The 26798-nt window shown below is 35.8% G+C and overlaps 1 protein-coding gene and 1 long non-coding RNA gene across 3 annotated transcripts in view; one reads left to right on the plus strand and one right to left on the minus strand.

The window, feature by feature from the left end:
* The window catches only part of LOC133066172 (uncharacterized), a 36165-nt gene extending 14548 nt beyond the window's left edge, over positions 1–21617 (plus strand). Inside the window, exons 5-6 of one of the 2 annotated variants that reach the window (XR_009695099.1) lie at positions 19941–20098; positions 20494–21617. This is a non-coding gene — a long non-coding RNA (uncharacterized LOC133066172). The remainder of the gene's footprint in view (positions 1–19940; positions 20099–20493) is intronic. The other variant, XR_009695098.1, reaches the window with a different exon arrangement.
* Positions 1082–25395, minus strand: PSMA3 (proteasome 20S subunit alpha 3). The gene is made up of 11 exons (XM_061156965.1): positions 25255–25395; positions 22552–22634; positions 14882–15005; positions 12079–12180; positions 11926–11999; positions 10499–10571; positions 9085–9150; positions 5945–5991; positions 3824–3891; positions 1618–1682; positions 1082–1226 (listed from the first exon to the last, which is right to left on the minus strand). Exons 1-11 carry the CDS (start codon positions 25273–25275, stop codon positions 1182–1184), a joined length of 768 nt encoding a protein of 255 aa, XP_061012948.1. The 5' UTR covers positions 25276–25395; the 3' UTR covers positions 1082–1181.
* Between the last annotated feature and the right edge of the window lie 1403 nt (positions 25396–26798).

Consider the following 26798-nt stretch of genomic DNA (forward strand, 5'->3'; position numbering starts at 1 on the left):
TCAATTGCTTTCCTAATAGCTGAAAAGCTAGATATATCTGCTTGGTTTTAGATTTATCTGATGTTTTGAGGTGGCTTAACTGCTCAAATTTAAATTTCATTAGAACCCCTGTTATTTTAAAGAGGATTATTGGCTATTCCAGTGTGAATTTAAGAACAGGTGTTCTCACAGTATAATGAAAATAGAAGATTCATGTGCCATTCATACTTGGAAGTAGGAAGTATAGAATGGTCAGACACTGGCTTAGGGTATTAAGCTTATTATCCAATTTAATGTTCTTTAGGTGTTTTTCCAGGGCCACTGGGGTCATTCTCAGTTAAATACACGAGTAGTAAAATGTAGCAGATAATTTTACATAAAAGCAGCCATGATAATGAGAACTGGTTTTGAGTTGTTTGTATAGTAGTTAACTATTCTCGCATGATTTGCTGTTTGAACTATACAAATGTTCAAAGTCCAGCAACACCCTACTGCCAAACTCTGACCTCAGAAAAGTATGACAGTTGAATGGAGTGATACTGGCGTGAGGCCAGTATAGGGTGTGTGTATACCTAGCATAGTTGGCCTGAGTTCAGATTGTTCCTCCTGGGAGTGCTACTGTTCCTTGAAGGCCACAAAACTGATTATACACTCAATAACAGTATTTTGTTTACAGAGCACTTACACATGCATTCTAATATATTCTTAAGCATAAAATATGGCTTTTTTAATTTGAACTTACAGATCAAGAAATTTAAGTGACACAATAGAGACTTTGTGAACCCTTAAATCCACTCCTCAAAATAAAATAAAGTTCTAAAGGTTAACAGTGGCTGTTAACCAACAATTACTTCACTAAACACAAAACTGAGCAGTGGTATCAATTACCTATGAAGCTGGTAGATGCAAAACACGACAGTTCAGCAGGATATGATACAGATGAGTGATGGGGTTTTAAATTAATCTGATTCCAAAGCCTCCATCTACAGTATTTTTAACTAAGGAATTTTACAGCAGGCATAAAGCTACATCTTAATGCTGAATAAACAGGTGCTCAATTACCCCCACCAGTTCTGTCAGGCAAATATTAACCAAACTTGAATCGTTATAAGACAAAAATTTAATGAAAATTGGTATGTAATAATCCAAAGGGCTAAATAGTTACATGGGACTGTATTAGAAATTTAATATACAAGTAAATGTTACATGTTATCATCATCTGATTCATCTTCTTCCTTCAAAGATTCCTGGTAAGAGAAAAAGTGTTTAAAGTCAATTTTTAGCACTGCTATAACAACCTGAATCTAAGTGCTTGTCATTCAAAATTCTTTATAAGTAAAATGGAAGACTGGTTTAGAATGTTAAACTTTACTTGAATGTCTTTAAGTACATCCTGCTCTATCAATGACTATATTCTTGATAGGATACACACAGTATGAAAGCATTAAATATTCTCAAAAAACCTTGCCATTTTCACATGCACAAAAAAAATATTTTGGAACCAGGGCAACTTTATCCTCATTGAGGATAACCTAGAAAGTTTCGTTTAGTTCACCTCAACTCTTAAGTGTTATTTAATAGAATTCAACATATTTCCATGATGCTTTTACCTTGAGCTGTTTTCATGCTATGGCTTACCTTGGCATATTTCTCTGCCTCTTCCCTTATATCTTTAGGAACTATTTCATGTCTTCCATTAGTTACTGTAAATTAAGTCATATATTTAAATGAATTAAAAACGAGAACTGTCACTGTGATTTGAAAAGACTAAACAATCTAGCCAATCCATAGGTAATACCAGGTTCTTTGACCTCATCTTTGTGCTTCATAAGCTCTTACAATAAAGAAATTATGCTATGATTTATCCTGGTGCTATAAATCCTGAGGATTCATTCACATATATATATTCACAAACACAGTCAAAGCTATGGTTTTTCCAGTAGTCATGGCAATGTGACAGGTGGACCATAAAGAAGGCTGAGTGCCAAAGAACTGATGATGCTTTTGAATTGTGCTAGAGAAGACTCTTGAGAGTCCTTTGGACCGCAAGGAAATCAACCCTGAATATTCATTGAAAGGACTGATGCTAAAGCCAAAGCTCCAGTACTCTGGCCACCCGATGTGAAGAGCCAACGATATGGAAAAGACCCAATGCTAGGAAAGGTTGAAGGCAAAAGGAAAAGGGGACAGAAGAGGATGAAATGGTTAGACAGCATCACTAACTCAACATGAATTTGAGCAAAGTCCAGCAGATGGTAGAGAACAGAGGAGCCTAGTATACTGCAGTCCATGGGGTTGCAAAGATTCATGAGTTAGCGACGTTCAACAATTTATTCACAGCATGATTAGATTTTAAAATCTGTCCCTGAAGCCCTATGGTTGCCTTCCTAAAAAGAAAAAAGGTTACTTCCCAATAATACTGTATGCAATGGATGTTTCAAAGTAAATAAACTACTCACAACTTTATATAGTCTCTTATTAAGCAGAACTTTTCCATTAGTATCCCTAAATTTATTCTAGCTTTGTTTGTATTAGAAAGGCACCCAGCAGTCAGAACACACTGTGGCCAGTACTGCAATTGAATGAATGCTTATTTCATGATCCAGCAGTTCCACTCTTAACATATATTTCTAAAATGCTACTACATATGCATGCCACAGTAGATGTAAAGGACATGCACAGCTGCATTATTCATTTCAGTAAACACTGGAAACAGCCCCGTTGGCTATTGGAATTCAAGACAGTGGTTACCTTTGTGGACAAGGTAAGGATTGTTGACTTAATGGAGGTCTAAGGGTTGAGCTATTTCAAATCCTAAAATATGATGCTGTGAAAGTGCTGCACTCAATATGTCAGCAAATTTGGAAAACTGAGCAGTGGCCACAGGACTGGAAAAAGTCAGTTTTCATTCCAATTCCAAAGAAAGGCAATGCCAAAGAATGCTCAAACTACTGCACAGCTGCCCTCATCTCACATGCTAGCAAAGTAATGCTCAAAATTCTCCAAGCCAGGCTTTAGCAATATGTGAACCGTGAACTTCCAGATATTCAAGCTGGTTTTAGAAAAGGCAGAGGAACCAGAGATCAAATGGCCAGCATCTGCTGGATCATTGAAAAAGCAAGAGAGTTCCAAAAAAACATCTATTTCTGCTTTATTGACTATACCAAAGTCTTTGACTGTGTGGCTCACAATAAACTGTGGAAAATTCTGAAAGAGATGGGAATACCACTTGTCCTGCCTCTTGAGAAACCTGTATGCAGGTCAGGAAGCAACAGTTAGAACTGGACATGGAACAACAGACTGTACCAAATCAGGAAAGGAGTATGTCAAGGCTGTATATTGTCACCCTACTTATTTAACTTATATGCAGACTCCCGTCTAATGTTGAGGCTGAAACGCCAATAATTTTTGGCCACCTGATGCAAAGAGCTGACTCATTTGAAAGGACCCTGATGTTGGGAAAGATTGAGGGCAGGAGGAGAAGGGGACGACAGAGGATGAGATGGTTGGATGGCATCACCGACACAATGGACATGGGTTTGGGTGGACTCTGGGAGTTCGTGATGGGCAGGGAGGCCTGGCGTGCTGCGGTTCATGTGGTCGCAGAGAGTTGGACACGACTGAGTGACTGAACTGAAGTGAAGGGTAATTTGGCAGGCTGGTCTACTTGGTCACCAAATTAGTGTTTACACTAATATATTCATGCTGTTTGTTTTTTGTGTACTTTTCTATGTGTACAGGCCATTACTAACTTTTTTTAAGATTGAAAAAAAAAGGCACCTATAGTAAATTAGGTTTGGTACTGATGACTCTGATAGCAAATAAGTACAGAGTAATCACTTACTTTCACCAACCCAGCTGAGCTCTAGTTCAAAAGCTTTATCCTTAACTTCATCGTGGACTATATAAATTCTAGAACAGAAAGAGGAAATTAACATTTGGCCATCTACAAACATAGTTCATATACCCACTCAGCAAATCAACATCCATTCCTTATATAAGTATTTATAAAATTATACACACAGTATACATAGTCTATAATATGAAAATTAATTAGGACTGATAAAAAACACTAGGAAGGATTCACTATACCATATACCTTTATACAACCCAAGCTGTTCATTCTGATACATTCTTTCAGAGACAGAACTAAAAGATGTCTCCTAAGGAACATTCAAATGGGAGAAAGCTATTACCTGTGCCTTTCCAGGATATTTGGTATTTTCCATTCATTAACTGATTTTTAAACAAAAACTAATTTACTAGTTTACAGTTAGTCTTCATTCTGCACTTTCTTGGCAGGAATATTTGTAAACCCCTTTACTATTCTGGATGTCCCTAAACCTGGCCTTTAAACAGTACAAGACAAGCTGCAGCAAACAAGGAAGCAGTGTCACACAATATATTAAAAGTAGAAGTAAAAACAAGGCTTCCCTCGTAACTCAGTGGTAAAGAATCTGCCTGCCAATGCAGCACATGGGTTTGATCCCTGATCCCGGAAAGTCCCACACGCTGCAGAGCAACCATACTATGGGCCCCAACTACTGAACCTGTGCTCTTAAGAGCCTGGGAGTTGGAACTACTGAAGCTCCCAGGCCACAATGAGGAGCCTGTGCACAATGAGAGAAAAGCCTGAGCAGCAATGAACACCCAGCACAGCCAAAAAGAAAATTATTTTTAAAAAACAGAAGTAAAAAGTTATCAGCAAAGCTTTTTTTCTATTTTATACTTTACCATCTTTCACAACAAAGTAGCAAAAGTAATTTGGAGGGTATTTCTAAAGCCTTGCTATAACAGCTGTAACATAAGAAAGCATCTTAAACTTTCTAGAACTAAAAGATGCGTAGTACTCCATTTTATTAAATGATGAAAGAATGGCTTTCCTACACAGAATATAAACATAAAAGCTGTGGTAAGAACTGATATCCAGAAGAGTTCTCGAAGGAAAAAAACTTGCACAATTCAATGAGGATTATTTACTTTTTATTAGTTCTATCATGTTATAGTTGCCAGTGTCCTCTAGGTTGTCGTTATTAATAAAGGACAATCACAGAATGGAATGGATTCCCCTTCACAAGAAAGGGCAAGGGTCTCATGGTAAAAAGGCAGTAGGGGAAGGAGGGTGTCAGTAGCAGGAGTGGTAGATTAGTATAAAATTATAAAACACTTGTGATTTTAATATTTTGTTACAACTATCAGTATAGAGATTAAGAGTATCATTCAAATAATAGGTTTATCATCATATAATAGACCCTCCTGGACTTTTTTTCCCCCTTGCATGTATTATTAGATGTAAAACCTGCTGACTAGACAATGATGACGTAGTTCTAATGTGGACAGAGGTGTTATGAATTCTCTGGAATATTACGTTTATTACTCTAACTCTGAAAAGCTGACTAAAAAACCAGCATTTTATCAGATTTTTTGAAATACTAGATGCCTGCATTCTTTGATCTAAAAAAAATAATGTATTTTGAAGCATGGTCACTGAGATTTTACTGGCATTATTGCTGCTTACTACTACTGTTACACAGCTTTCTACCCTAGGTATCTGTAACATAAACTACTTTAGGCTTTCTTTAGCTATTTCTAGATGTTTTGAAATACTGCTCTATTCATCTTGTTACAAGAACTTCAGCTGTAGACCTTAAAGTTGTAAGCTAAGGTTAATATAATTGGGACTTTTGAGATTTAAGAAGTCGGAAGCTAGCAAATGAAGTCTCTAGAGGTTCACTATATCCTCCAAATCTTGAATTCTGTCAACTGAACAGGAGTGTATTTTAATCAAAAGCTGTTTTTTCCCATCCTGTTCACTGTCACTTAAAATGAAGCCTCTCAGAATGCTGGATTCACCTTCTAACGTTAATGCAATAACTAATTTCCAAACAAAACAGCCTCTTAGGATTAATGTATAAGGTAAGGTCAAGTGAAATATTTGTCAATACTAAGGAAAATTTCAACTTACATTTTTGCAACTTCTTTAACAACATCACGGCAGGTCATTTCTTTCATCTACAGAAAATAAAATATATATTCATTATGTTATGAGTCAAAGGAAGAACACTTTCCACTTGTGTAACTTTTCAGATTCTTTTTGCAACTTTTTTTTGGCAACTTTTATCAGTAACCTATGCTCTTAAGATTCTTAAATATAAAACCAAGGAAAATAACCTGAAATTCAAAAAGACCAAAACTTAAGTTTTTTATTGTTTAATTTTTTTAATGATTATGCAAAAAAAGCCTTGGGCACCAATAATTTTGTGAAATATATTAAAGTTTATAAAAATCTAGACTCTTTTATGAATTTATTCGCAGGACAACCCTGACATTTAAAAGATTACCAAGAAATTTTTTTTTTCTTTATAGTGAATTCAGGATAATAAAATGCAAACAAACCACAAATACTTCTCTATGCTACATAAACAGGGATAAATTATCCTTCATGAAACTGTTCAAGACAAAACTGCAAAATGTCAGGGAAAGCTCTGAAGAACCAAGATCTGAGTGGAGTCTTGGAACACAGATTTATCTGATTTAATTATGAGGAAGATAAATGAACTGCAAAAGTGAACATATGGAAATCAAGGCAGAAAAATAGCCTTTAGATGCCTGGCAGAAAAGTCTGTTACACTAAAGGTACAGCAAGTAACCAATGCAGAATTTTTTTAGTATATGTGTTTCTGAACACATTTGACAAAATTTTTTAAAATGCGTAAACCTGGTGTTCATATTCTGAATATGTGGAGGATGGAAAATAGTGAAAAAATAATGAACAGTCATAAACAGCAATCCAAACTTGAGGTGGTTTAACTACTGTATCTCTAAATTAAGCTTACTAATATTTTATTTTTTATATTTAATATTTACAAATCTTGATGCCCCAGCTCATAGAAATAGGAAAAATATTGGAAAGCAACAACTGTTCAATCTAGACAGAGATGTTTGTTGTATGGTATTTTTTCTGATTGAATTTCTGATTAAATTTTTTCATGGCAAATTAGGGGTGAAGAAAAGGAAAATACCGATATTCATATTTTTGTCTTTATAAGTTTAAGTTCTATATTTAGTAGATTAATTGTAACATACAAAGGCAAACTTAAACTTGAAGCGATACATCTTAAATATCAAATACATTTTTACATATGTTGGTAAAGTTTATTTTACAAAATTATATTCTTGGTAAACAGAACACAAGTAGAAAAGCAGACCAGAGTCATGACTGAGAGCAGGGGCTGGCAAACTCTCTCTGTTAAAGGGCCAAGTAGTAAATATTTTAGACTTTGATCATAGGGATAAGGTTTTCGGTCTCCATTCCAACTACTAAACTCCACTGCTGTACTAGAGCAAAAGCAGCCAGTGACTGAATATGGCTATGTTCCAATAAAACTTTAAAAAGCACTGCAGCTAGAGATTATCATACAGAGTAAGGTAAGTCAGAAAGAGAAAAACAAACACCGTATACTATCACTTGTATGTGGAATCTAAAATATGACACAAAGGAACTTATCTATGAAACAAAACCAGACTCACAGACATAGACAACAGAGTTGTAGTTGCAAGGGAGAAGGGGGCTAGTGGAGGGATGGAGTAGGACGTTGGGGTTAGCAGATGTAAGCTATTATATATATAGAATGGGTAAACAGCAAGGTCTTACTGTATAGCACAATGAACTACATTCAATATCCTATAAGCCCTAGTAGAAAAGAATATATGACAGAAAAGACCACTGGTCTAAGAGTTATAAGGTCTTGGATTGTTTGTAAGCAATAGTCTATGACTCTAGCCAGTGTGGTGTTTTGGTTTTTTTTTTTTTTCATTTTATTTATTTAGCCAGTGTGTTTTAACCCAGGCTTGGACTTGGGCTAAGTGATCTCTAAGGTCCTTTTGTCAATTTTATCAATCCTAAAATAACTGATTAGGCTTTTACAGGTCTAGAACTTGGTGTTAAGTTCCAAGCACTAGAAACCTGGTATTAAAAAAGCTGAATCAGTGAATTAGTTGAGCAAAGTTCCAGTACAGCATTAACATTAAATGTACAAGAAATTTTTGTCACTGTAATTTACCAAAATACTGCTAAATCATATGCCTGTCTTTTAAGGAAGTTTCTGATAAGCAATGAAGAGCTGGTGGGTACTATTTCAATGTCAAGTTGATCAATTTATGGCTAAAAGGAAAGCCAGGAAATTTTTAAGAAACTTTTCCCACACTAATAGATGTTGGGAACAAAGGAAAGAGAAGCAAAGGAGCGCAGACTTTAATGTGTAAGACTTCAGACAAAAGCCGTTTTCTAGATGAAAGAAGTGATAGAGTAAAAGACCAAAGTTCTGAACCTAAGGGGCACAGGGTTTGGTGAATGGGTCTCAAGGATTTTGTGAAATTATATGAAAATTATATGAATTATAAGCAATGAAGAGCTGGTGGGTACTATTTCAATGTCAAGTTGATAAATTTATGGCTAAAAGGAAAGCCAGGAAATTTTTAAGAAACTTTTCCCACACTAATAGATGTTGGGAACAAAGGAAAGAGAAGCAAAGGAACGCAGACTTTAATGTGTAAGACTTCAGACAAAAGCCGTTTTCTAGATGAAAGAAGTGATAGAGTAAAAGACCAAAGTTCTGAACCTAAGGGGCACAGGGTTTGGTGAATGGGTCTCAAGGATTTTGTGAAATTATATGAAATTATATGAATTATATGAAATTATGTGAAATTATATGAAATTATATATGAAATTATATAAAAAAATTTTTTTAAGATTAGACAGCCATCATGGGGAATACATGTAAATCCATGGCTGATTCATGTCAATGTATGACAAAACCCACTACAATATTGTAAAGTAATTAGCCTCCAACCAATAAAAATAAATGAAAAAAAAAATTAAAAAAAAAAAAAAGATTAGACAGCCATCAGAATCAAAAGAACCCATGATACAACTCTAAAGATAATATGCTGCCAGCTTTCCTGCTCAACCAATCTAGCAGCTTCAGAAAGCTTGACTTAAAATGGCGAACCACACTTGGACTAAAAGCTTTAGTCTGTGATGATGAAACTTAACCACATGAGAATAATGGTATACCAGAATTTTAAACAACAAAAAGGTATTACCTGAAGCTTTTCAATTTCTGTCTTTGCAGCCTGCCTGGCTTTGCCAATGGCACAGCCCCAATAACCCTATTTAAAAAGAATATACACCAAAAAAAAAGTATTATTAATATACTATCATAAGTCATTAATGACTACTGTTTCTATTTAAAGATTAATAAAAGGATGCTAGATGACATTCAAAAGCACATATGGAGAAATACAGTAAAAAGACATTTACTAAAATGAATAACAAGGGACTCAAAAAGTTTAAAACATCAAACTTAAGTATAGAATAACCTGGATTATTTTCAAGAAATATCCAAAGGAAAACAAATTATATCATTTTACACACACACACAATTTTTGAAAGAAAGAATTCCTAAGAGTTAAATACTTAAAGCCTTCTTAATGTATATATACACATTTTTTGGCAGCACCAGTGCGGCTTGTGGAATTTTCAGTTTCCCAAACCAGCAGACAGTGAAAGCATGGAGTCCTAACCCATGGATCACCAGGGAATTCCCTAATTTATATTGTAAAGGTGTTTTTTTTTTAATTAAGTATGCCCATTCATACTTGTATAACTATACTTGTATGTAATGACAAAACCTAAAGAGCCATAATTTTGTTAATGAGTATAAAAACCATTAAAATCTCAGAAAACACTTTTTAAGAAAAGATTATTAGAGAAAGATCCAAGAAATCCCACTTAAAATCCTTTGTACTGGGGAATTCCCTGGCAGTTCAACAGTTAGGACACAGGCTTTCACTGTCATGGACCTACCTGGGTTACATTCCTGGTTGAACTCTTGTTTGGAAAACTTAAGATCCCACAAGCCATGTGGTGTAGCCAAAAAAAAAAAAAAACACCCAAAACAATATCAAAAAACCCAAAAAGCTTCAAAAGGGAGGGCATTATATTCATTTTAGAGACTCTGCTAATATTTATGGTAATAAAATAGCACATATTCAAAATTTTATGTTGACTATGCAGTTTCTACATGGCAACCCACTCCAGTATTCTTGCCTGGAGAATCCTAGGGACAGAGGAACCTGGCAGGCTATCAGTCCTTGGGGTCACAAGAGTTGGGTATAACTCAGCAACTAAACCATGCAGTTTCTACAGTAGCATATTAAAAGTCACAAATCTGGGACTTATCTGGTGGTCCAGTGGTTAAGAATGCACGCTCCCAACACACAGGGCACAAGTTCAACCCCTAGTCAGTTCACTAAGATCCCTCATGCCATGCGGCATAGTCCAAAAAAAAAAGTCACAAATCTTCACTGTCTCATACCCATAGGTTCTCGTTATTAATGTTAAATAAGAAAATGTTAAATGAGTATTAAAGAAACATATAATCTGAATATGACTTAAGTGCTAATGAGAGACCATTAAACTGGAAATAGAATCTCAGATGATTCAAAATTAACTCACATATGAAACACCCGATGGGTCAATCATGTAGAGTTGTGCACCGTCATTCACACTGTAAGACCCTAACATGAAACTGCACAAAAGTAAATTAGTAATTTTAAACCATGGTTCTTAATACCAGAAAAGTATTAAAAAGTACAGTGATAAAAATGCAATTTACTTTCTAAGATAAACATTGACTAATACCCATATAACTGACAGTAAGCACTTTGATAATATAGTTTGGATAAAAATAAGTATATACTTGAAGATGTTCAAAATTCATGTGCCTTGGTTTAGTATTAAACTTTCTAATCAACCTTTCCTACAAGGATAGCACTGCAGGGAAAGGAGTACTAACAGACAGACAAGTAACATGAGGGCCCAAGAGCTAAAGGCATAAACATGAAAAAGCCAAGGGAACAAAATTCTTGCTATGAACACACTGAATCTACCTCAAACTCTTGTTCCACCCTTCATTCTTTCTTGGCTATTCCCCAATATTCCTCCAGTTATTTTTCTGCAATAATCCAAATTGATTCAATGTATTTTTTATATGCAACAAAATTAAAATTAGGGTATTGAACAATCATATGAATTACTGATTTTTTTGAAATTATAAACAGAAAGCAGCTTCATATTACTACTTCATGTGCAGAATACCATATAACCAATTCCCATTTAAGTGCATTTTACCTGTTGCTTATAGAAGACAAGACAGAAACTAATGAGAAAACTGAGATGTCAGTACCATTGGCTACTTAATAACAACAAATGGACTCTATTTAAAATCAGTTTGCAGGGCTTCCCTGGTGGCTCAGTGGTGAAGAGCCTGCCTACCAGTGCAGGAGACACAAGTTTGATCCCTTATCTGGGAAGATCTCACATACTGCGGAGCAACTGAGCCTATGCACCACAACTATGGAACCTGTGCTCTGGAGCCCAGGAGCCACAAGCATTGAAGGCCGTGGGCCCTATAGCCTGTGCTCGGCAACAAGAGAAGCCACCACAATGAGAAGCCCACGCACCACAACTAGAGGGTAGCCCCTGCTCTTCACAACTAGAGAAAAGCCTGCACAACAACGGAGACCCCAAAATAAATTAAATTTTTAAAAATCTTTTTAATAAAATCAGTTTGCAACTTCCTGAAAATGTCTGGATCTAGTATCAGAGAATTCCATCCCCCCAGTTTTATTAATAAATAATTGACATGCATCACTACATTAAATTTAAGATGCACAGCATAAAGGTTTGATTTATATACACTGTGAAATGCAATGATTACCACAGGTTTAGATAATATCCATCATCTCACATAGATACAATAAAAAAAAGTTCAAGTACTTCTTGATGAAAGTTCATTTCTTAAGGGTATAAAAGGCTAATAAGATGCTGGGAAAACATAACTATAGTACAGATATCGCTGAATATCTCACTAAATTTCATACCTGCAGCCAAAAGGTCTAACAGCACTGTAGAGTGTATACGCGTGTACATACATGGCCACTCTGTCTGCAAGATGCTGAGGGGGGAAAAACAGAAGAGTTTATTAAGATTTTTCTCTTGTTGTTCCAGAGGCTCCTCAACTGTTATCAACTTACTTTTAGTGGAATGTTATATCCAAAGTTAGATCTAAAGTTGGAAGCCTCTTCTCTTGCAATGTCTGCTAAAGAACGAGCATCTGCCAACAAACCTGCTACTGCCTGAAAAAAAAAAAAAGTACCAATTAACATTTCTATCACAAATGAAGCAAAAGTATGTGATTGTGATAGACTTAACTTGATATTTTTAACAAGCATCATCATTAGAATAAATTAGTTTGGCTTAAAGGTCTTTCAAGAATCAGACACAACTTAGTGACTAAACCATCATCTTTGCAAGGCATTCTGGAATTTCGATGCTTGAGTATGGGATAACAATTTGGAAATTTCCCAAAATTGTGACTTCATTCTTTTGTCAAATGATGACATTAAAAAAACTCCATGTCTCCCTATTTCCAACTTCATTATAAAGACTAAAACAACCACAAAGAAGAGTAAAACCATGAGTTTTGGTTAGAGCTGGTTTTTAATTTAAAGCCATTCTATGTTTAAAAAGTTATTAAAAGTTTTGATTTAAAAGGCGTAGCCTCAAACCTCCTTTCTTTTTCAGCATACTAATAAATTGTAATGCAAAACCAAAACATGACAAACCACAAATCTAGTGGCTTAGAACTGCAATTACCAAACCACATGCTGAGATATCCCAGGAACTACAGTAAACTCAGAGTTGTGGGGTATTTTAAGTTTTTGGGGAAACACATATTGAAGTAGTTCAGTTTCAACATCAGACCATTCCACATTCCTTTCAATGCCATCGGATCACTGAGAAGCTGGGGCTGCCGTGATAGAAAATAAGCACTGTGCAAAAATCAATGTGAAACAGGAAGCAGGGTGGGGTGAGGCACAGCATCTAATCCAATTCCAAACTTTAAGAAACTGAAGAGTACACATTAGTAGTTGTGGTTGTTTGAAAATAAAAAATTTTTATTTTACTGTCATATGGTGAGGTTTTGTTTTTATAGCTACTAAGTTTTAAGAACATAAATCATGATTTAGACCTACATACATATATAAAACACAGAACCACTGGGTATTTCTTTTGCACTAGGGAAGCCATGAAAACAGACATGTTGAAACAGTTACAGGTACTGGAAACCACTGACATAAGAAGATTTGCAGAATAAATTCTATCAAAAATTTTAATAGCCTCTTCTTCTACTGCTACCTAGTAATAGTAATGATTATGAAAATCCTTAATCCATTACTGATCACTCATAACATGCTAATGCAGGTGAGGAAACTGGAGTTTAGAGTAACCCAGGTAGTAATTTTCATGATTTAAATAATCTTCCATTGCATAAAACTCACTGTGAAGTCTAATAATTTGTCAAATCACTTGAAGATGACAATTGTGGAGACAAGACTATCAATCCTTCTTTTCTCCAACCTTCTTCAATGTCTAATGTTTTACCAATTTCCAGTTGCAAGGAATGCCATCAGTTTTTAATAACAAATGGGACAAATCTGAAAATTCTAGGAAAATCTTTCCACCACTAAACTACCTATAAGCTTATATGATTTTTTTCAAAATACATCTACCGAAAGCTATCTTTTTTACTAAGTAAAAGAAAGCAGAATTCACTAATTCCCTTCTACCAGTTAGGTTACAATCTGGCCAAGTTTCAGGAAAACACCAGTTTCACTGGCAGTAATAAATTTGTTCAGGAGAGAAAACAGATTCAGAAAAACTAATAATTGAAGGAAAAAAAAGTGTATCTGTAGCTTTATAGTTTACTGCTTATATTTTGCTAGTCCTTTCTGTGTTATGTGTAACACATCTTATTTAGAAATACCAATAACAAAGCTACCAATACTTTAGCAGAATGAGTGAACCCTACAGAATCTCACCCTGAAGAATGGGCTCTAGAGTAACACACAGACCATGAAGACCCAAGTATAAATCCCAGCATATTTCATTACCAGCTGAGTCTGTTTCCTCATCTGTAAAAATGGGATTAATATTACTTTCACTGGTTGGTCAAGATTACATGAGATAATTTATATAAAGAACTTCTGGCATATTACCTAGCACACAGAATACATATTCTCTTTTCTTCCTTGACTTTACAGAAAGCAGGGTCAAAAATCACTTTTCTCTTTCTTCTGGACTGTTATACTTACTGAAGAAAGTCTGATATTTATATAGGATGACTTCAGTATACCCCAGTAATCTATTTATGTCATACCAGCTGCATGAAATAAATATAGTGACGCTTATGAAGCTACTAAAAAGGATGTGCTCACTTTTCCTTTCATCAGACATCCTTTCCTGATACTCCACCTTACTATAAAGGTATTCTCTTTTTGATAAAACCTTCAGCGTGACAGTTATCCCCAGAAAAGAGACAAAAAACTAAAGACTTACTGCCTCTCAAGCATATGCCTTGACTGGCAATCTATGGTGCCAAGATTTTTTACCCAATCTTCTCACACCTCTACCCTCCTCATTTTCTTCAACTTGGTTTTTCGTATGTATCTCCAATTGGGTTATAAGAATGCTACCAGTATTCTTCCTGGAAAATTCCATGGGCAGAGGAGCTTGGTGGGCTACAGTCCATGGAGTCACAAAGAGCTAGACATGACTGAGCAACTGAGCATGCACGCACACACCTTTCTTTTAGACAGTGAACTGTTCATAAACCAGTAACTTTCTGATTATTTCTATGGCTGCTCTCTGATCTGTTTTTGCCTCAATGCTAAAGTAATAAACAGGTTCTTATAATTACATTTTGATATATTCCAATTAATTACATCACAAGAAACTGGACAAGGCAAAAAGGAACACTTTTAAATGTGACCTTACCATTCCAACGTGTCGATCAACATTAAAAAGTCGTTTGTTGGAACCTTCTTCATAAAGTTTAGATAGGACTAATTTTTCTACCCCAAAGACAACGCCGTCTTTACATCTGATTCCAATAGCTGTACTGAAACAAGTAGAAAAAAAAAAATCAATTTTTTTAACTGAAAATAAAAGAAACTTTCTAAACTCAAGTTAAAAAAAGAAACAAAAAAACAGGCAGATTTGTTTCTTAGAACATATCAAGTTTTTAAAGCAAATACATTTGAAAACTAGAAAGGGCAAACATCCTAAAGTGTGATGAATTAGATCCATGTAAACAATCATGTGACCAAAAGAAAAAAAATTTCATATCATGACATGGAAAGATAATAATACACAAATGAAAAAAGATCCTAACAAAATGTGTAAAAAGTGGCACAGTATCTAGCATATGCTGGCTATCTTATGACAAATGCTGACTAGTCATGTCCATTAAAAATGGTACATAACATGCATATAAATGATAGGCTACATACAAAATAAAGAGTTAACAGTTTCTAATCTGGGTGGAAAGATTATAATTCTTTTCCTTTCTTTTGCCTTTTCTGCATTAACAATGCATTGCTTACAGTAAGTGTAAAAGAATAAACATTCTGTTCAACTGTTTAAAACAAAATTGATGAAAAAAACAAGTAAAATGTAGAGAAATTATATACCGCCATTTCAAGAAAAAATAATTACTTTAAATCTAATTCTTTTAACGAGAATTCTATAAGAAACCACCAGAAAAATGAACTGAGTGACATGCACAAATTTTGTAAAGAATTTCAGACACTCCTTCCCCCACACTTCAGGTACCTCTTAAAGTTTAAATTCCTTGGTCCGAATTTCCTAACTCCCAAGAATCTGCAAAGCCCATCTAGCTAATTCAATTTCATATTATAAATCCTGTGCTCTGCTGAATTCAACCTCATTGTCGTCCCTCAAACACCATTTTTGCTTTCAAGTCTTTATTGAAGTTATCCTGGGTACTAGAATACAATTCCTCCTCACCACAGCACATTTAAATAAATTTCCACAAACTTTTGCAAGTTTACTTGAATAGTCTCAGACAGCCTTTCCCAATTATTACAATTTCTCATCTTCCACATTTTTCAGAATCTAAAATGTCCTTTTCCCTAAACCAAAAGTTCTCAAAGTATGGTTTGTCAGGTCAAAAATATTTTTATAAAAATACAGAAACATCACTTGAATTTCTCCCTTGTGTGGATGTTTGCACCAATGGTACTGGCTGACCATAAACAGTAGCAGTAAATACCATTCATTGTATTTTTTATTGCTATGCTGTTTGTTTTTTTAAAAAACCATTTTTAGTTAAGAATGTCCCTGATAAAGTTGTAATTAATTATAGTAGACATTAATCCTTAAGTATCTGTCTTTTTTTTATTCTAACAAAAATCAAGTTAGCCAAACTTCTGCTGCACATCAAAATATGATGGTTGCCTGCGGGAAGTAGCACTGATAAACTGCTTTCAGGTGTAAATTTTTTCAAGGAACATCTGTTATTACCATCAAAGAATAATAACTACAGTTATTTTCACTTAGGTATGTGGCAGACTTTTTTCTAAAATGAACAAAATGAGCCTGTCACTTCAAGGAAAACAAGTGAGAGTATTTTCTTGACAGTGATAAAATCTGAGTTTTCAAACACAAACTGGAGTTTTGGAAAACATATTGGTGGTGATATTAAAAAATGTGATGTTTCTAACAGTTAATAATGAAATATGTCTACTTTGGAAGGTCTGTTATAACTCAGTGAACCAGTATTTTCCAAATGGCCAACATACAGTGTTACAAATCATGCATGGATAAAACATGCAAAGTACAAGACAGTGCAACAGATTTTAATAATAGTACAAAAAGTTCATTATTACGTTTTCAGACTCCACACTGCAACTAACCTTTACAAAACTAAAATTTGTCCAGTATGGTACAGTATAAATAAACAACATGCATAAGATTATTAAATGACTCCTCTCTTTTCCAACTATGTATGTATATGAAGCCTGATTTGTTGCACAAACTTCAACAAAAGTTACAACATACTAAAGTAGTAGCAACTATGAGACTCCGCCTTTTATTAAGATTCAATTCATCACTGAGATTTTCAAGAATGTAAAACAACGCAACTCTTCTCACCACACTTTTTCCCCATGTTTTGGAAAAGTAATTTTCATTAAAAATGTTATTGTTACTTAAGTATTTTAATAAATGTTAATGTAATTATTTGTTAACATGCAATTTTACCACTGTTATTTAAATAAATTAAGAAGTATTTTTTATTTTTTGGTTTTAATTTCTAATACTGATGAACCAATAACCTGCATAAATAAATGCTCTTTGGGGTGAGCATTATGGTAAATACTTATAGAACCTAAGAGCCTACTTAATTAAATACTCATCAAGGTTCTAATGATTTTTTTTTCCAAGTATAAGGATGTCCTATGACCACAATTTTGTGTACATTTTTGTTCTAAACAATCTAGTCTCACAATTACGTTGCACAATCTTCCTTTCATATCTTGTCCACTCAATGAGGATAAACTGAAAAATTATAATTTAACTCCTTTTTTTCTTTTGCATATTACCTTCTAGGGGCATACTTTTTTTTTTTTTTTTTTTTAGTTGGAGGCTAATTACTTCACAACATTTCAGTGGGTTTTGTCATACATTGATATGAATCAGCCATAGATTTACGTATTCTAGGGGCATACTTTTATAAAATAGTTATGATCATCATATATAGGTTTTTTAATAGTGTTTTAAGTATCTTCTTATATGTTCTTATCTGTTTTGGTAGTTCCTGTCCCTAACATAACAGCTACTCAAAAATATTTGACTTTTAAATCCCTAAGATTGAATTTCTTTCTTTGAAAGAATTTATCTTTAGGACTTCCGGGTCGTCAAGTGGTTACGACTTCACACTTACACTGTAAGGCACACAGGTTTGATTCCTGGTTGGGGAACTAAGATCTGGCATGCTGTACAGACGTGGCCAAAAAATAATAATAAATAATGAAAATAAAAACAAAAATAAACAAATGGATCCTAATGAAGCTTAAAAGCTTTTACACAGCAAAGGAAACCATAAAGAAGATGAAAAGACAATCTCAGGATGGGAGAAAATCATCTGCACAGGAAGCAGTGACAACGGGTTAGTCTTGAAAAGACACAAACAGCTCATGCAGCTCAGTATCAACAAACCACCCAATTGAAAATGGGCAGAAGGCCTAAATAGAAATTTCTCCAAAGGAGACATAAAGATGGCCAACAAACACATGAAAAATGCTCATCATCATTAGTTATTAAAGAAATGCAAATCAAAACTACAATGACATACCACCTCACACCAGTCAGAATGACCATCAACAAAAATTCCGCAAACAGTAAATGCTGGAGAAGGTGTGGAGAAAAGGGAACCCTCCTACACTGTTGATGGGAATGCAAACTGGTATAGCCACTAAGAATAGTATAGAGGTGCCTTAAAAAACTAAAAATGTAACTACCATGTGACTAAGCAATCCCACTCCTGGGCATATACCTAAAGAAAAATCATAATTCAAAAGATACATGCACTCCACTGTTCACGGCAGCACTATTTACAATAGAAAGGACATGGAAGTAACCAGATGTCCCATCAACAAAGGAATGGAAAAAGAAAATGTGGTATATACATACATACAATGGAATATCACTCAGCCATAAACAGGAATGAAACTGTGCCATTTGCAGGCATGTGGATGGATCCAGACACTGTCACACCAAGCGAAGTAAGTCAGAAAGAGAAAAACAAGTTATCATATATTAATGCACACATATAACGCTTTCTAGTGAAAGCTAGGGACAGGGGAGCCTGGTGGGCTGCCATCTATGGGGTCGCACAGAGTCAGACATGACTGAAGCGACTTAGCAGCAGCAGCAGTGAAAGCTAGAAAATGGTATAGATGAATTTACCTGCAAAGCAAAAATAGGGACACAAACAGAACAAACATATGGATATTAAGGGGGGAAAGGGGGAAATGTGGATTGGGATTGACATATATACACGACTAAGAAGCAAGAGAATTTCACAAAAACGTCTATTTCTGCTTTATTGACTATGTCAAAGCCTTTGACTGTGTGGATCACAATAACCTGTGGAAAATTCTGCAAGAGAGGGAATACCAGACCACCTAACCTGCCTCATGAGAAATCTGTATGCAGGTCAGGAAGTAACAGTTAGAACTGGACATGGAACAACAGACTGGTTCCAAATAGGAAAAGGAGTACATCAAGGCTGTATATTGTCACCATGCTTATTTAACTTATATGCAGAGTACATCATGAGAAATGCCGGGCTGGAGGAAGCACAAGCTGGAATCAAGATTGCCGGGAGAAATATCAATAACCTCAGATATGCAGATGATACCACCTTTATGGCAGAAAGGGAAGAAGAACTAAAGAGCCCCTTGATGAAAGTGAAAGAGGAGAGTGAAAAAGTTGGCTTAAAGCTCAACATTCAGAAAACTAATATCATGGCATCCGATCCCATCACTTCATGGCAAATAGATGGGGCAACAGTGGAAACAATGGCTGACTTCTTTTTGGGCTCCAAAATCACTGCAGATGGTGACTGCAGCCATGAAATTAAAAGACGCTTACTCCTTGGAAGGAAAGTTATGACCAACCTAGATAGCATATTAAAAAGCAGAGACATTACTTAGTCAACAAAGGTCTGTCTAGTCAAGGCAATGATTTTTCCAGTAGTCATGTATGGATGTGAGAGTTGGACTATAAAGAAAGCTGATTGCCAAAGAATTTGTGCTTTTGAACTGTGGTGTTAGAGAAAACACTTGAGTGTCCCTTGGACTATACTCCAATTAAATAGCAAAAATAATGATAAACTAAAAAATAATTTCTCTCCTTTCAATGCATGCATATAATCTCATTTAAAATTATTTGGTTAAATGTTTTCTAAGATTCAGTCTATATGTCTCACTTTTAAGAAGATTCACACCTAATTTTTCTCTTTTCCACTTAGGGAACGGCTACCCACTCTAGCATTCTGGCCTGGAGAATTCCATGGACAGTATAGTCCATGGGGTCGCAAAGAGTCGGACACAACTGAGCAACTTTCACATTCACTTTTTCAAGCTCACAGAACACTTTAAAAATTTCCAATTTCATTTTTCTGGTAAGGTATGGGAAGTTAGATTAGATGTCCGCATCCCAGTTTTACAGACAAAAAAGTGACATTCAGGGGACTGAATACTGGAACCTTATGTATTATTACCATTTGGCAGGAGCTAGCAGGAAAATTCACATCTTCTGATCCTCATCCAATATTCTATCATACCAGGTGACATAGGTCCCTTTAAAAAAGGAACTTTCCAAGTAATTTTTCTTTATGTAGAAAAATACTCATTTTTAATGTTTCCAGTTTTTTAAATTATATTTAAGCTTGCTTAAATGTAACTGCTCACATGACCTTCCCAAAATTAAATGTAACTGTTTAAGGTCATATTTAGAAATAATTTATAGAAAACAAATTGCTAAAATACACAGACCTCACAGCCCAATCTCAATTTTCTCAGTTACAGATAGCTTCAAAATGTATCTCCAGTTCTTCTTAGTCAAGACATCTCCTACCAGTTTTTTAACACCAATGAAAATGCAAGGACGCAAAGGAGGAAAAGGAGAACAATAAACTTCCTCAAATCTTTCTCCAACTCATTGGCCAAAAAGCCTATCTTCTTTTACCAACGGGGAAAAATGTCAACTTTTCTTGAATTTGACTCTCTTCTGAACTCTTTCAGGCCTTGTACACAATGACAAATACAGTTCAACCTAAAATTCTTAACAGCCTCACTTCTACTGTATTATCAGATACTGACAGTTTGTAAGTACTGCTATCTATAAAACTATAACATTTAAACACAAAATCAACTAGCTTCACTAACAAATCCCATAAGACTCAAAATGTATTTTTGTTCAAAAATTTTAAAATACCATTTCATAAACCATTAGAAATCTATACATCTTGTTTCTACCACCAAGAAAATGGCACACAAAAAATAAACATCTATTTATTCAGTATCTACTGAGGGCTATGGGGCTTCCCAGGTGGTACTAGTAGTAAAGAACCCGCCTGCCAATGCAGGAGATCTAAGAGACGCGGGTTCAATCCCTGGGTCAGGAAGATCTCCCTGGAGAACAGCATGGCCACCCACTCGAGTATTCTTGCCTGGAGAATCCCATGGACAGAGGAGCCTGGCAGGCTAGTCCATAGGGTCACAAAGAATCGGACACGACTGAAGCAACTTAGTATGCACACACTGAGGGCTATGTGGCAGCACATGCAAAGACCAGATACTATCTGTAACCTTATGAAAATCCCATGATCGAATACTGAAGGTATTAGTAGAAAGTAAGAAAACTACATCTACACATGGGCTTTTCTAATATTCTCAAAACATTTTCCTACCACACAACTTTTCATTACATTCAAAACATTGAGCTCAAACATCAACACAGCTTATTTAGTAGCAATAAAAAAAAAATTTTTAAGAGAGCTGAATGACATGAAAGAAAAATTTTTAAATCTTTTATCTCATCCCAAAGCTGCTTTATATTAAAAAATACAATGATTACTTATATATATATTATATAGATATATGTATAACTCAATCACTGTGCTATACACTTGAAACTATGTTATAAATCAACTATACTTCAATAAAAAAATTAAAAATGAAACCTGCCTTGGCAGACTTTATTCAATTAGAAGGCATTTTTTTAAATGATCATATAATTGATTATAAAAATTCTTCAATATAAGACTCAGAATTTGTCAACAAGCTGGTAATTCAACTAAGATGTTATAGTGGTCATTTTAGTGAATTACTCTAAACAAAAAAGACAAGAGTGTGGAGAAGGAAGTGGTAACACACTGAGGTATTCCTGTCTGGGAAATCCCATGGACAGAGGAGCCTGGTGGGTTACAGTCCATGGGGTCGAAAAGAGTGGGACACAACTGAGCGACTAACACAAACACTTTCACGCTCAGGGTGAGTTTTCTAGCTCCAAGTCACCCTTTAAGGAACTGCCTAGTTTTGTACTGCTTTGTGTAAAAATAAAGATCATTGTTTAAGACAAAAAAAAAAAAGAGTGAAGGAAGTAATCCAAAAGGAAAATGTCTTGGTGGTCCTACACCTTTTGGAGTATAACAGCAGAAGAGAAAAATAAAAAATATCCCTCCTAAGATGATCATGTGACCAACTGCACAGGGCACTGAAAACACAAGGAAATAAAAGATTAGACAGTAAAGTCACAAACCTATTGGCCAAGGACACCAATGATGTAAGTCAAGAATCTGAAAAAGAGCTAGCGAAGATGTTGATGAATTTGGCTTTATACACTTGAGACATGGTAGAATGTGTAAGTGTGTAATTCTGGAGTCAACTGGAAATACAGTCATATGGAGAGAGCTGGCATAAAGAGAAATCTGGAAATGACTAATAAATTGAGATTATTTTAGGGCATGTATTATTTGTGCCAAAGTAACATAACAAAGCCTAATTAACAAAAACAAAAAGGAGACATTTAATACCTGGCTAAAACACACTAATTTCAAGTAAAACACTGTTTCTTACCTACTATTTTCCACAGCCTTCATAGCATATTCAACTTGAAAAACTCTTCCATCCGGAGAGAATGTAGAAGCTGACAGATCATACTACAAGGAAAAGGCAATAACAAGCTTAGAAGGATGCACCTTTGGCAGTAATAACAATTTTTTCCTAAATGGCTTACACATCAGAAATGTGTGTTCAATCTCAGTGAAGATTTTGCTTTGAAGAGAAAGGGAAAGCATGTCAGAGCAGGAACAGCAGCTAAGAGAAAAGTTATACACTTTAGATTTCTGCTATTGACAAGCAATGAATACCAGTCCTGGGTAAAGTCAGAACTTTTCCCACACAGAACACGGCTCATTTCTGAAAAAATTACCATGGTAGAAACAACACTGGCTTCTCGTTAGCACTGAAGTATTTTAATTCATAGCTGTGGCAGTAATGAACTAAAGGAGCTTGGACACAGCATTTAGCATTCACATATTTAATAAGCATCTATTATATGTCAGTCACTATGAGGAAATACAAAGACTACTCATTCTTAAAGTCCTTCATTTTCAAATCAGACCTCAAACAGATCCAGGTGCTGGAGATAAACAGTTCTATGATGAAAAATAAGACAGAGTGAACTTACGGTCTCAGGGAATACCACAGACTACCTGATCAAGGAAGGCAATGCTATAGCAATTATGTTATTTAAGCTGAGCCAGACCGAAAAGACAAGTAACTACTCATTTAGAATATAGAGAAAGAGTGTCCTGGCATCTGGCATAAAAGACCTCAGGGTAGAAATACGAGGAGCAAAATTAAGAAAAGGAAATAATGCCACTGCATCTTGAGCACCATAAATGGTAAACAGAAGAGTAAACTATATTAGAGGCAAATAAGGGCCAAGTTATGCTAAGTCTTTTATTTTAGGCTGGAGCAAGTTTACATTTTATTCTAAATGCAACAGAAAGTCACTGGAGTTTAGGTAGGGTGAGGGGAAGAGGTTCTAATTTTTTTTAAAAATGCTGTTCATCTGGTAAATGAATTATAGAGAAAACAAGAGTGGAAGCAGATAGGGTATTACAAAGGGAGTGTCTTAGACAAGAGAGAAAGACATGGAAGGTGTTATCCTTTGAGGGTGCAGTCAAAAAAAACCGTGCTTAATGGATTGGCTTTAGGAATACAGTAAAAAAGAAATCAGAAGTGCATCATAGTTTTTTTTCATTTAAGCGACTAAAATTGAACCATTCACTGAAATGTAAATTGTAGGAGATGCAAAATGGCAACGGAAGAAGAAAAGAGATCTACTCTGGACATGTCATTTGAAATGCCTATCAAACAATCAAGTGGAGAGAAATAGCAAGACAGGTCTTCACATCCGGAGTTCTTGGGACAAGACAGGTGTTAAGTCTTAAACATTGGTGCTTCCTGCCTCTCAGCTTGTTGATCTGTTAAAGGAAGATCTTTAACTCTACCACGGTAATACCCAAATATCTTACCTATTTATATTATTAAACATTTTTAAAGGGTTTGTAGAACCTTTCAGAACACTATTAATCTAGGGTAATTGGTCTGCTAAACGAAGATCTTTACCACCGTTAATACTCAAAATTTCTCACCTAGTTATATTATCAAAAATTTTTAAAAGGTTTGTAGAACCCTTCAGAACACTATTAATCTAAGGTAACATTAATGTAGTTGCAAAGTCAATTTGCTACAACATGCATTACTGAGCATCAACTAATCCAAAAACGGTATGACAACCTTAGTATAAATTGCCTATTATCCAACTCGGAAAACCAGAATTTGGGCCTAATGGTGAGAATCAAAATCTTATGCACAATGGGAGTAAATGAACTGAGAAACCCATTACCCAATGCCTCTAGTGGAACCAACCAATCAATATTTCTAAACATTATGTTTTCTATATGGGGAAATACATAAAAGAAGCAAGCCGAAGACTGTATATATGCAGTACGTTTAACAAAGAAAAGTTAGTAGGCCGAACAAGTTAACAAATCTAACTCCAAAATCCTGCAGTCTGTCTGTTCAAAGAAGCGGTTAAGTACGTAGCTAATCATTTAAACGCTTACGGTACTGAGACCTCACAGTGCTTTTATTTCTCTACGAGAAAAGCTGGGACAATGGAAAAAATGGAAAAGATTCTTCAGATTCCGCTTTTTAGATAAGATTTCCTTATCAGTTCTGAGAAAGTTCCAGGGACTCATACAGAGAGGTCCATCGGTACCCTCGAAGCTAAGACAGAATCCGTGAGTCAGCAGCACCCCAGGAACTGCAAGGGTGGGGAGGGGGGGAGAGGTTCTTGGAAAGCGGCGTCACAAACTTTGGACTCTGAAGCCGCCTTGCCTCAGTGGTGCTCAAGAGCTTAATTGTTGTCCAAGTCCTTCACAGCGTGCGCGCACACACCACTTCAGGCCTCAAGAGTTTCCACTTTCGGTTTCCCTAAGTGGCTAAAGAAAGTGACTCAGCAACCTAAGCGGCTCCAAATCTCACTGCTGCGCGGCCAAGCCCGCTACACCTGAGCTGAGAAGCGTCAAGTCACAGTCACCGCAGGCGCGGGCCTACACCGCCGGGCACCGCACAACTCGAAGCGGCCCACCTGCCCCCAGGCAGTCCCGGAGGACCCCGAGTCCGCGCACCCACCGCGGTCTGTCCGCGTTCCCTTCCACGCTAACCCTTAGACTAGACTACCACACAGAGAAACAAAGAACTCACCCCGGTGCCGATTGAGCTCATCCTGCTAAAATCACTGGGACGCTTACGGCTTCAGGCCTAAAGCGATCCCCCAACACCACAGCAAAAGACTAGTAACAAGCTCTCTCATTGGCTATTCTTTCAACCAATAGCCTTTTCTGTAACTCGTTCCTGGAGCATTGGTCCACGGAACAGAGGATTGTGGGAAAAGGGAGGGGGGCGGGGGCAAGGGCGGGAAATGCACCTGGCGAGTAACGCGAGTACAAAAGCAATCTCACCGGGGTTAGGTAGGCTCCTGGTGGTTTCGTCTCCGGTTTAGATTCGTAGATGTCGTTCTGTCTTCTGGTTGCTTGAGAAGCTGCGCCAGTCCTTTTCCTGGGAATTATTACTTATCTTTTATCCTTCTCTTTCGCTTCCTTATTTTTTTTTTTAAAGCAAAACGGAGAGATGTTCTTATGCTGTTACAAAGGCCAGAGAAAACGGTAGGGGAGAGGTCCCTCTCCACCATTGGCGGCCTGGTTCTAACCCAGTATGTTGAGGCAACCCCATCATCCACATATTCTAACAAGAAGGAAGAAAGTTGCATTCTTGCTTTCTAAGGGTATTACCTCTGGGCTTAGGTCGTAATTTTACAGGATTAGTACTCTTTGTATAACTCTAGTAGAATTAAGGATAAGATTGATTAAATATTATTTGTTGAGCGCTGTATGTCCCAAGTACTCAAGTTACACCCTGCTGATGTAGCGATGAAAGACAGGACCTCATCCTTTACACTCAATGAGAAGAAACAGGCAACGGAGAGTAAATAGGCAAATAGTTGCACCTTTTGGTTAAAAAAGAGAGACAATGGAAGTTTGAACTTTAAACCTGTTACTTAAGGAATGACTTTCCGAATGGGTGATACTTAAATTGAGATTTGGGATTGTTATTTCAGTATAAACTTGTCTTATTATAGGAACTGTCAGGTCCGTATGGCCTTAAGAAGGGGAAAGTGACAGATGAAATCAGAGAGGTGGATATGGAATCAGATTTCATAATGGTTCGAATTTTAATATGATTTTAAATGGAAAGCCGTCAGCATTTTTTAAACTGCTAAATACTTACGTGTGTATTTCCCCAAAAAGAACATCATTTTACATATCCACACTATAACTGTGAAAATCAGAAAATTACCATTCCTTTTTTTTTTTTTTTTAAATCTACAGACTTTGTTTACAGATTTTGGCAAATCCCTCAATAATGCCCTTCACAGCAAAAGAAAATCCAAGATCACGTTTTGTATTCAGTTGTCATGTCTCTAGTCTCCTTGAATCTGGAAAATACTGTTAATATTTCTTTCGATTTCATGGCATTAATACCATTGACGAAAAACATTTACTTTATATGATATTCCACAGTATAGGTTTGTATACTGTTTTTCATGATTCAATTTGGATAAATGCATTTTTGTCAGGAATGCCACAAAGTAATGTTCTATTCATGTTAGAACCTTATGTTAAGAGGCACATTGTGTCAATTTGTTCCACTAGTGATGATTTTTTTTTTTTTTAGTGATGATGTTAACT

The sequence above is a fragment of the Dama dama genome, chromosome 12 (assembly GCF_033118175.1).
Source record: "Dama dama isolate Ldn47 chromosome 12, ASM3311817v1, whole genome shotgun sequence".
Lineage (NCBI taxonomy): Eukaryota > Metazoa > Chordata > Mammalia > Artiodactyla > Cervidae > Dama > Dama dama.